The 11689-nt window shown below is 61.6% G+C and overlaps 1 protein-coding gene across 2 annotated transcripts; it reads right to left on the reverse strand.

Moving 5' to 3' along the window:
- Positions 1 to 7062: 7062 nt before the first annotated feature.
- Positions 7063 to 10110, reverse strand: BIRC7 (baculoviral IAP repeat containing 7). 2 transcript variants are annotated; one of them, XM_012654616.1, is made up of 6 exons: positions 9786 to 10110; positions 8558 to 8657; positions 8159 to 8240; positions 8043 to 8088; positions 7456 to 7527; positions 7063 to 7256 (listed from the first exon to the last, which is right to left on the reverse strand). In XM_012654616.1, the coding sequence occupies exons 1-6, from the start codon at positions 10108 to 10110 to the stop codon at positions 7063 to 7065; spliced, it is 819 nt and encodes a 272-aa protein (XP_012510070.1). The 2 variants fall into 2 exon arrangements, with proteins under 2 accessions (XP_012510070.1, XP_012510069.1); XM_012654615.1 differs by having other exon boundaries at positions 7063 to 7307; positions 7450 to 7527.
- Positions 10111 to 11689: the final 1579 nt, after the last annotated feature.

The following is an 11689-nucleotide window of genomic DNA, read 5'->3' on the forward strand; positions in this document are numbered from 1 at the left end:
AGCTGCACAGAGGTTGCGCGCCGGTCGCCCACCGGCTGCCACCAGCTTCCGGCTACGTTGCGCTTTGCAAGGCCTCACGGGAGCCGGCGGGGGCGGGACTTCCGCCTAGGGTTCGAGCCCGGAAGCGCGCGCGCGCGCGGTCGCCATGGAGACGCGGCGGGTAAGGGCCCACGACGCGCGGAGTGCGGAGGTTGCGCCGTGGGCCTGCGCAGAGGGCGTCCGGCGGGGTCGCCTCCGGGAGTCCAAGGCGGGGACTTCGGTTTTGTTTTTACTCTTCGCTTTTCTGCCTACCCCACATGTTCTTCATTGATCGATGTGACTTTAGAAAGAATCGGGAACAAGCATTTTTATCGCGGTACCGCTTCCGTACAGTAAAATGTACGGTTGAGTGAGTTTTGAGAAACGCATCCTCCCGTGTAACCCTCGCCACAGTCAATCATAGAACATTTCCAACAGCCGGAGCCACTCTTTGCTTCCCATCCCCATGTTTTAGTTTCGTCTGTTCTAGAATTCCGCATCAACAGAATCATGCAAAAAGTACTCTTTCATGATACCTTCTTTCACTTAACATGTGTTTGAGATTCATCCACGCTGTCGTGTGTGTCAATAACTGGTTCCTTTTCATTGCTAAGTCGTAGTCCATTGAATGAATATGCCTCCGTTGTTCATTCGCATGTCGGACACTGGAGTTGTCTCTAAATTTTGGCTCTTGTGAACACAGCTGCCTTGAAATTCAAGTACAAGTCTTTTGTGGGCATTTTAAAAAAATTATTTCTCTTGAGTAATTACCTAGAAGTGAAATTTCTGGGTGATGGGATAGGTGCATATTGAGCATTTTAAGAAAGTGCTAAACAGTTTTCCAAAGTGGTTGTACCACTTTATGCTTCCACCAGCAATACAGGAGTTCCAGTTGCTCGGTATCTTTGTGGACACTTGACATTGTCAGTCTTTTATTGCAGCCAGTCTAGTGGGTACAAAGTGGTGTCTCATTGCAGTTTATTTGCATTTCTCTCCATGATTGTTTAAAAGCTACCCTGGGCACTCTCAGCTTCCCCACACTTCTGGTCTGCCCAGATGAGCACCCCCCTGCAGCCAAGGAAGCCTTTGGGAGGGAGTCACCAGTTCTTGTGTAAACACAGGACCAGCTCAATCTTTGAGTAATAAAAATAAATCTTTGTATGTGTGTTATTTTTCAGTTGCCATGAACCCCAAGGTTGCAGGTCACATAAGCTGAGCACCCCCAGATGAACTAAAGGGCCTGATTTGTGACCCTGGAGCCAGGGGGAACTAAAGCTCAACCACAGGAGGATCCAAAGTGCTCAGATCGAGGAACAGGGACCGAATTAAGAAGTGAACCTCAGCATCACTTCCTGGCATGCTCCAATCAGATCACTCCTCATTACCCTCATGACCCTCTGCCTATAAAACCTGCCCCAGCCTCCAGCTCTGGGAGGGGGTGGGGAGGGCAGATTTGAGCATTGCTTCCTGTGTCCTTGCCAGTTCACTCTCAATAAAGCTTTTCTTTTCTCAAAAGTTGGCGCTGTGGTATTGGCTTCTGTGTGTGTTGAGCCCATGGCTTGCTTGGTAACACTTGAGTAGGAAGCCATTGACATGCACAGAAAGGGGAGGGCCAAGGTGATGTGGACAGGCACCAACGGCATCTACACCAGCGGCAACATGAACAGTGTAGATTTCAGGACAAGATCCTGTGGTCAGGACTGCACGGGCTACATGAGTTCAGAAGTGGGAGCCATGTGCTGAATTAGTCACAGTGGGCTTCCTGGAAGAGGCAGACTATGAAGTGGAAAAGGAGAGGGAGAGGAAAGGCATTCCTGGGAAGGGCGCAGCTGGAGCCAACATCTGGCATCAGGTAACTGAACAACCAGCGGAGGCTGAACTTCCACTTTTCTGATTAAAATCGTAGTGCTGCCTCATCAGCCAGTCCCAGCCAGGCCCCGGGAGGCCTGGGACTGCTTCCTCCCCCAGAGCAAGGTCCGCCTCTCTGAGCTAAAGAGAGGTGCAGTCTTTCCCAGGACAGGGCGAGCCTGCTGCCTCTGCAGTCTCGAGGCGCATTCAGTGACCACGTAACGGAGGGGAGAAGACACTCGTAACGGTGCGGAGTCCCGGCAACGAAGCGGTGAATGGTGCAGAACATGAAGCCGCAAATGGAAAACTTTGTATTACTCCATCTAAAGTATTTAGCTGGTTTGTTTTTCCTTTAGAACTGCCGCAGTCCATTAGTTTTCAGTCATGGTGATGTGATCATCTCTGTGGTTTCCAGCTGAAGCTCTGGAAGTTCTCAGTGAGAGCTGAACGGAGCAGATGAACACAAGGCGAAACGAGAACCTCAGAGCAAACAGCTCCGCGGAGCAGGGCTCCCGGCGCCCACCTGGGCACGTGCAGGTGAGCAGGAATGACGCTGCTGCAATCCAGGCAGCAGTCTAGGTCACCTGTGATGTCACCGTGGACACAAAGCAAGCCATTGCCTCTCCCTGGACTCAGTTTTCCCATCTGCAAAATGAGATCTCTCCAATGTCCCTTTCGAGCCAGGAGCCCACACTTTCTGAGCTCTTGCCAGAACCAAGGCCCTGGGCTTGCTGAGGAAGATCTCACTAAAACCTCGTGACAACCATGCATGCTCCTTCTGATATGAACCCATTGCTCAGATGAGGAAACTGAGGCACGGTACAATCCAGTAACTTGGCCAAGGTCAGAAAGCCAGTAAGTAGTAGTGCCAAGGTTTGCACTCAGATGTTTGTAAGGTTCTCCTCAGAGTAGGAGGAGGGTGTGTGGAGCCAGGCATGTCCTCTCATGGGGAAAGCCACGCCTGGTCCCAGAGGTGACAGCCACAGAGCTTTCATTCTAAACACAAGGAATAGACCACAGGCAGAACTCTGAGCAAAGGTCCTCTGTGACCCTGCGCAGGCCCCACGGCCAGATCAGCCTGGTCCAGGGGGCGCAGCCAGCTCTCAGCAGGGGGGGCAGAGCCTGGGAAAACAGCCAGAGCTACACAGGGCTGGTGCATGTGTGCGCATTTAATGTGTGTGTGCGTGTGTATGTGTGTATAAGTGCAAGTGTGTGCATTGGAGTGCATGCTGTTTGTGTTCACATGCATGCACGCATATATATGCTTGTATATGTATGTGCTTATGTGTGCATTTGGTGTGCATGTGAGTGGTGCATATGTGTGCATGGGTATTGCATGTGCGGGTACATGCCTTCAAGCTCGTTGGCTCAGGGCGATTGTGCTGGGTCCCCCATCTGCACAGTGTCAGCAGCTGTGGTGATGGGGTGTTCCCAAAGGCAGGGCTTCCTTGCAAGGCAGGTCCTGCCGTGTTCACCTTGCACAGCTGCCAGGGCTGTGGCTCAGGCCTTGGACAGATGTGCCCGGGTTCCCGCAGCCTGTGGCGGCAGCACATGGATGCAGCCCCAGGTCTCCCCCACCCCAGAGGACCCCGGGCCAACCTTGCCAGAATGCTACCCGGCAGCATCTTGGCCCACACCCCCAGCACGGCCAGTGGGTCAGGGTCTCCAGGCCCCACGTCCCTTCCTGTCGGGTCAGCCCTCTGACTCCGCAGCCCCTGCATGGTCAAAACGCCTTCCTGCTCTGGCAATGCAGGTGCCTCTTGGGAAGCACCGCTGCCCGCATCTAGACGTGTAGCCAGCCCGCCGGTTGGCGAACACCCAATGGGCACCTCGAAATGACTTCTAATCCCATCAGCTGGCCAGGGCTCTGGGGCCCCCAGGAGAGCCACATCTGGCCCCGACATCACCAGAGCCCTTAGTCTCCCCTGGACTCTGAGCTCACCTTGAAAACACCCCCATGTTGGGCTCAGCTCGGGGCCCACGGCTCACTGTCCAGGGGTGTTTCCCACAGCGCTTAAGGGGTGTCTGGGGCCGTGCAGGCCCTCACTGGCCCCCAGGGAGCAGTCAGACCCCCTGAGGCTCCACAGAAACCGCTCATCCTTCCCACCTCCTGAGGACTGTTAGCGGGAGGGTTAGAGGTTGCAGCAGGAGCAGGACGGCAGGGCTTCGGGAGCCAGGCAGGGTCTGGGCGCACCTGGGGCTACGGCTCCTGTGGGTAGAACCTTCCCTGGGTTTGGAGTTGGAATTCTGAGTCATCCGTGGCCACAGGGTCAGGGGTCCACGGGGCATCCCACACTCAGAGCAGGGATGCGCTCGGAGCCGCAGCTCCCAGCCCTCAGCCACCTCAGCCCCCTCTGCCTGATCCCGAAACCGTTGCTCAGACCACAGCTGGGCGCCTGCAAGTCCACTATGTTCCAATCGGTTCAAGGCGGGAGCCAGCCCAGGGGTTCGGAAAGGTATTAGCTTTGCCCAGCAAGCACCTGCCAGCCCCGCTCCCAGGTGACTGATGTCTGTGAACATCATGGCGGGTGACTGGCGAGCGGGCAGAGCAAGGCACAGCCCCCGCCAGGCTGGGCGGTTGGATCCACTCAAACCTTTCAGCTGGAAAGTCTCACCCTATCTTCGGTCTGGGAGCTGCTTTAGGGCTGTGTCTGCCCCGCTCCGGGTGGGACCCCTCCGGCCCGCTCTGCGTCCCTGCCCGGAGTTTGCTGTTGGGCCTGTTTCCCGTTCTGCCATCGTTCCATTGCTTGAGTTCTGTTTCACTTGGGTCTTGATTGCTTTCAGTTCATTTCGTTGGTGGATTTGATCCATTTCCTCTCTACCTTGTCAATGAAAAGCCATCGACCTCTTGTCCAAGCAGGCGCACCCGTAAGTATGGACCGGAGCCTGCTCCGCACCAGCCCGGCCGTCGGCACTCACAGCGAGAGAATCCTCTCCTTGGGGCTTCCCAGGCGTCCGTCTGTCCATCCATCCACCCCTCCCTCTTCTGTGACCGACTTCATGCCTGGCTCTGGGTAGGCACGGGGGCTCCAGCATCCGGCTCCCAGCCCAGAGAGAGTACCTGGGAAGCAGCCGGGTCCACGAGGTGGCTTTGAGCCAGGGCCACAAGGGGGTACCCAGGGGTCTCACTGGGGCAGCAAATTTGGGCTGTCGGTTTTCTGACTTTGGAGAGCCAGGCCTATTCTCTCTCGAGGAGCGTCCATGGCTGCACAGGCGCCAGGCCCAGGGCAGGGTGCCTGGGCTCCGGTGCACGTCCTCTGAAGGGCCTTTGGCACGCGGCTCTGCCCTGGGCGTGGGCCTGGTTTGGGATCAGGAGAGGAGACTGGTGATCTTCCCATGGTAAAGCTGTACTTTCCCAGGCTGCCCATGCCCCAGACACCTGCGGGGCCTGTCCTAAGAGGGAAGGCCCATCCCAGCAGGAGTCTGGCTCCCTTGAGGAGGAGGAGGAAATGAGCTGGGGAGGGGGCAGCTCACACAGGCCCCCCAGGGGCCCAGGCACGTGTCTGGGCTCAGCAGTACCCCCAGCTGGGAGCTGGACAGCTCCCCGCCCCACTCCCAGCCCCACCCCCGCTCAGCTGAGACGTCTGCAGCCAGTGCCAGCAAACGGGCAGGGAGGAGGCCTGCCTGGGGCTTTCCAAAGCCCGGCCTGCCCCTCCCCTTCTTGGACTGGTTGGACACAGCCCTCACTGGCCGCCGGAGCCCCCCTTCCCCAGCCCAGCTGCTCTTCCCGGCGCTCTCTGACCCCTGCCTTGCCCCACAGGCCAGCGCGGGTGAGGAAGCCGCTGGACCCACTCCTGCCACCTCCAGCCCCCGCGCCCGTCAGACCACCATGGCGAGGAGCCCCGGGCCTGGGACATGGCCCTCAACTCCTGAGCCCCTAGACCCCCCAGCACCCGCCCAGGTTCAAGCCCTTGGACACCAGCAGGGCAGAGGGCAGGGCCTGGCTGGCCGAGACTGAGTTTGTCATTTCCTTTTTCTAAAAAAAAAAAAAAATACTCAAAAGAAAAGACTCAGAAACCACACGTCCATCTCCCCTGCAGCCAGACCTGGGCTGGTGGAGGAGCCCCTTCCTCTGGGCCCTGCCCTGGGCTGGCCGTACGCACTGTGCTGGGGGAAAGGTGTGACCCCCCCCCAGGAACTCGATGTGGGTGCCAAGACCCCACAGGACTCCCACCCAGGCAAAGCCCCCATGCTGCCCTGGGAGCCCAGGCTGATAGAGCCCTGGGGTCCCCCGGCCCCTTCCCAGATGTGGGCCTGGGAGCAAGCACAGGTGGGCACTGCAGCCCCCGCCCACCACGAAGGGCAGGTGCTTCCTTGTGACAGTGGAGGGGACCTTGGGCTAACACTCCCAGAGAAGCCCCAGGGGTGGTGGAGCAGAGCCATGAGGGGACAGGCCAGAGCTTCAGGGGGGTTAGGGTTAGGGTTAGCCCATCCCCAAAGTCCTTAAGACACAGAATAGGGGAAGGGAGTTGGAAAGGGGGTGTCCTCAGCAGTGGGGGGGGAGGAGAGGCTGTGACCTGTGACCTGTGACCTGTTGGGGGGCAGGGAGGCGGCCGTGCTGTGCGACAGGCCACTGAGCACCATCCAGGGGAACCCCCCACTTTATTTATATTCAGAAGCATCCGACATAGGTGCAGTAAGACCACCCCCCTCGCCAAGCAGGGGCTTCCTTCTCTGCCCTGGGCTGCAGTCGGGAATCGGGCGGGTCAGGGCTGGACGCCGGCTCCTCTGGCCGCAGCAGAGCCTCGTGGTCTGCACGGGCTGAGAGGGGCAGGGAGGCCCCCAACGGCCTGTCTGGGTCTGGCTGCAGCACCTGGAGGGACAGGCGGAGGGAGAGTGAGCACCACTCCCTGGGGGTTTGTCCACTGCCCTGACACTTTGTCGCCCGGGGACGATCACAGTCCTTTGAGAGGCCTCAGGGCCTGCAGGCGCGTCCCACCCGCTTCGCTGACAGGCGAGGTCCCCCATCCGTGCATTTCCCAGGCCTGGGCTCCCGGGTTGAGATCCAGGCCCAGGGTCTCCTGCCTGTGCCCCTCCTGTATTTGCCCGCACATGTCCAAGGCCGTCTCCCCTCACCCTGGCACCTGGCTGGACGGGGCCGTTATCCCCACTGGACCACGGAGGGCAACTGAGGCAGAGGAGCTGGCGGGCGTCACGCGGTGTGCACAGCTGAGGGGCGTGGGGCACTCACCTGTCCTAGGACAGGAAGGTGCGCACGCGGCTGTGGACGGGGGCCCGGCAGATGGGACACAGCTGCAGGCTGGGGGCACACTCCGCACAGGCCAGGTGGCCACACGGCACGAAGACCACAGACACGGCGCGGTCCAGACACACCTTGCACGTCCTCTCCTGCCGCAGCTGCCGCAGCTCCTCCTCCGCAGCCCCGGCTCCTCGCGGCTCGGGAGCCCACCGCGCACTTGGCCTGGGCTCAGCTGGTTCCTCTAAGGGGGACAGGCCCGTGAAGTGTCCCCAGGCCTGGCCCCCCCATGGGCCGGTGGGGAGAGGTGGGCTGCGGCATCGCCCAGCCCCCACAGGTGCCAGCCGCCCCCCCACCCCAGCCCCTGCTCCCGGAGGGTCTCAGGCCTGCACCTGGCTGCCGGGCGCCTTCAGTCTGGGCCTCTCTTCTGGGCGTGAGCTGCTCAGGGTCCCGGTGGACAGGAGCTGTGGGCAGTTAGGAATGGACCTGAGGCCGGTCCTCCAGGGGAAGGCGAGGCGCAGCCCAGAGACAGAACCAGGGGCTGGTGAGGTCCACTTCCGACCAAGGCAGGTGCAGGGTGTGACTTCCGGTGCCCTTGCTGCCGGACACCTTCCTTCCCACACCTCCCACAGCACAACAGGAGCCAGAGGCTTCCTGCAGGGGCCACCAAGGAGCTGCCCCTTGGCCAGGGCACTCTGCCCGTCCAGCCACTCGGGCAGCGGCCACAGACGCTGTGTGCCGGGCACCGCTGGGGGCAGCAAAGTGAGGGGAATGTGCCCAGAGGGTGGGCCGGGAGAGGAGCAGGACGGGAGGTGGGCAGCGTTGGGGTGGGAGCTCCTCTGGCCTTTGCTGGTGTGTGGCGCAGCCCCCGTGAGGCAAACCCAGGCAGCAGCCTCGTGCCCCCCCGGCGTCAGCCTCAGCTACCACGGCACAGGCTGCAGGTGCTGGGAAACAGCGCAGCCTCCATCGCAGCTCTCACCTGGGGCGGTGGTGAGGGCAGCATCTTCCGGCTCTTCCCATCGGTCCTGGAAGGAGGCTCGCGTGAGCAGAGGCCCTCCCCAGCCACCCGGAGCCCTCAGGACAGGAGAGACTCACCCAGGAGCCCTGCAGCCGGGGATGAGCCTCCCGGGCGCTGTGCACAAAGTCTCTGCCCTTTGACTGGAGCAAGAATCGACACCTGAGGACAGTGGGTTCAGAAATCCACAGAGCGGGGTGGCTGTCAGAGCCCCCAGTCAGGTCCAGGCCCGTGGAGGGTCCTGCCCTCTGCTCCCCACCAGCTTTGCAGACAGCCCTGCGGAGCATCCGGAAGCAGCCGGGCCAGCGGGGAAGGCACCTCTGCCCCACAGTCCTCCTGGAGAGGGGCTTCTGGGAAGACCTGGTGGGCCTGCCTGCCGGCCAGGAGCACCCTCCAGAAGGGGCCTCCCTTACAGCTACGAGACCACCGGGACAAAGAGGCCCTGGGGTGCAGACCTGGGGGCCCCCCGCGGCTGTTACCTGGGGAACCACTTGGCGTGCTCGGTCCAGGGGTCGTCCCCTTGCTTCCAGCTCTGCAGACCTCCGTAGCAGAAGAAGCACCTCACCTTGTCCTGCTGGCCTGCGGTGCGGCAGAGATGCTGGCCCCGCAGCCCCTAGGGTGGCCCCTCCAAGGCTGTGAGAGCTGGGGGTTCCCTGGGGGGCCCTGTTGAGCGGCTGGGCGAGTGGTTTCACGCGTACCTCACTGGTGCCAAAGGTGGAATGAGGACAATGTCGGGGCACTTGCCAGGACAGACCCAGAATGTTCGGGAAAGGATTGAGCTGGCATTCCCATTGTCCACAAAGCCACAAAGCCGCTGGGTGGCGGCAGGACCCTAGGGCCTGGAACGCCTGTGGCCCTGGAGCTTCACGGGACTGAAGGGCCCCTCCCCAGGTCATGCCTCCCCAGGACGGATTCCCGGCTCGCAGAAGAGGGCTGTCCTCAGGGACTCAGCCTCCGACCCCTCTCCTGGCGGCCCCACCCCCTCACACGGAAGTCACTGGTGCAAACCGACACCTTCCTCTGAGCTCTCCCGGGGAGCAGGGGAGCTGGGGCTGCCCCTCTGTGAGGCGGCTCCCGCCGGTACAGCCACTGGTCCCCCGGCTGCCTGGGTGGGCTTACAAAGCCCCCCAGGGGTCCTACCACCCATCCCTCAGCCCCGACCACACGGCCCCCCAGCTGTGGGGCGAGTGGCAGGCCCAAGCCTCGGCTGGAACAGGCGCTCGAGGCCTGTGTTCAGGTCAGACGCGGCCGCCGCCGCCGGCAGAGCCTAGAGAAACTGCTCACAGGCTGAATGGTCAGGACTTTCGGGTCACCCGTCACTGTCCCCTAACTTCTGTCAGCCCTGTGGACCCAGGCGTAGGTGAAGGGGAGGCCCTGGGCGGTGTCCACTCTGCGTGCTCCATCACAGAGGCTGTGGGGGACCCTGGCCAACTGCCAACGGGGGTACCGGCAGGGCCACCGAGGCAGGCCCTGCAGCTGACACCCCCGGGACGTGGCCAGTGTGAGCCCCTCCCCGTGTATCTCAGGTTCTGTCCCAGTGTGGGCAGCAGAGACTCCAGGAGGGGTAGGCCCCAGGACGTGGCCCAGACAGGACTGCAGGACCTCTGACCCCTCCTCGGCCAGACTCTCCCTGCTGGGGGGATGGGCTCCACGGAGAAGGCCCCAGAATAATGCCCAGGCCCCCAGCAGAGGTCCCCCAGGACTCACCCGTGTAGAAGAAGCCAGCAGCGGCCAGTGGCTCGGGCCGCACCCCAGTGGTCAGCGGCCAGTCGCAGAAGGAGGCCAGCCGCACCTCCTCGGAGCCCATGCCGGGGAAGGCAGGCCCCTCCCCGTCTTCCTCCTCGGCCAGGGGGTGCAGCTGGCCGAGGATCTGCCCGTCCACGTGGTCCCGGGCTCCCCAGGTGCTGCGGCCCTGGACACGGACACACGGACAGTGGGGTCTACAGTTTTCCTGCGTGGGGCCGTCCCCGGCTGCCCTGCAGCTCAGCTCTGGGCCGCAGCGTGAGCTCTTGGCCCTGTCTTTGGGCCCCATGGTGGAAACACCAGCTCTGACCAGGTCTGAGTAGAGATCGGCCCTGGATGGCCAGTCCCGAAATACGTCCAGCCGGCTTGGCTTGGGCTCCTGGACCCTGGGCCCTCCCGAGGACAGCGAGGGCAGGCACAGTGTGCCGCCAGATGCCCCGGGTAGGGGAGTGTCCAGGGGCCGCTGCTTTCTGGAAGGGACCGAGCCGGGTCACATGTGCTCTGCAGCCAGAGCAGGTCACGGGGCCCGGTAGGGGCCGCAGCAAGGGAGGTGCTGGGGGCCGCAGATCCTGCTTCCCCGCACGGGGTAGGCAGTGTCTCTCAGAACAAGGGAGACGGAACTGGCACGAAGCCCCTCCCCAGGCGTCCTCCCCGGGACCTGGGGGTGGAGGCAAGGATGGTGTCTGATGTCTGATGGCAGATCATTGCTGCCCAAGTCAGGACACGCCAGCATGGGGGGGGCAGCACCCCCTTGCACAGGTGCTCTGGCTGTGCGGGTGCCCAGCGCTGGCCAGGCAGGTTACCTCGGCCTTCTCCTGGGAGCCCTGGGGCTGGGAGAGGCCCCTGCAGGTCTGGGAGCAGCCCTGTGCTCAGGCTGGGAATATCTACCCCAGCACAGATCAGTCTGAGTGCCCCTCCCCTCCCTTCTGACATTTCACAGAAAACAAACAGCAGGCTAGTGGGAGGAAAAGGCACCTGCATTTATTAACAGGGGGGGCACAGGAGAGTGAGCACCCAGCGACCCAGTGGGGCACAGGTGCTCAGACACCCTTCCTCATGGGGAGGGGCAAGGTTGAGATTCTTCCCAACAGCCACGAAGGATTATTAGGGAGGACAAATGGATCGGACAAAAACTACTTGTCAGTGGTTCTCTCTGGAACTCGAAAGAGCCCTAGAAGCAGATTCACTGTGTAGCGGAAACGTCCTCGGGGGTGGCTGCCCGGCTCAGAGGAGGATGGTAAGGTCTCAGGGAGGGGTGGGGCCCATCTCAAGGTAATGGTGCTGCCGTTTGACAACCTTCAAGGGCTTTCCGTTCAAAATAGGCAGCATACCAGGGTGCCACATTCGGGGAGCACCGCCACGGGGATAACACCTGGGCGTGTATCATTGCTCCAGGCTGAGGCCATGGTGGGCACTGGTTCCTGGTGGGACCTGAGCTGGGAGAGCCACATGCAGAGTCATAAGAGGGCAGCAGGGGCATCTGGGACGGCAAGTCCTCACTGGACACTAACCTGGCCATGGGACTCGGTCAGGATGGTCACTGTTCCCGAGTGCAGCTGTCTGGGCTGCACCTTTGGTGGGGTCTGTTAACCCGATTTACTTTCTGGGAGTGCCCAGCCCAGGCCTGGGCGGGGAGATTGACTTCTCCTTGAAGCTTGTTCAGTACGGCTGAGCCTGGCTCCTGTCTGCCCCTTCCCACACCCCTGTGCCCCGTGAAGCTGCGCTGAGAGGCTGCCTGGGGCCAGGGACAACCGAAGGCACCTCTGGATGGGGAGGGCGGGCGGCACGGCCCTCTGTTCCCACAGTCCTGCAGAACCCAGCGGCCACTGCTGCCTGCCACAGGAGAGGTTCCCTCTCTGCCCTAGATT

This window comes from Propithecus coquereli, unplaced genomic scaffold (assembly GCF_000956105.1).
Source record: "Propithecus coquereli isolate 6110/MARCELLA unplaced genomic scaffold, Pcoq_1.0 Scaffold442, whole genome shotgun sequence".
In the NCBI taxonomy this organism is placed as follows: domain Eukaryota; kingdom Metazoa; phylum Chordata; class Mammalia; order Primates; family Indriidae; genus Propithecus; species Propithecus coquereli.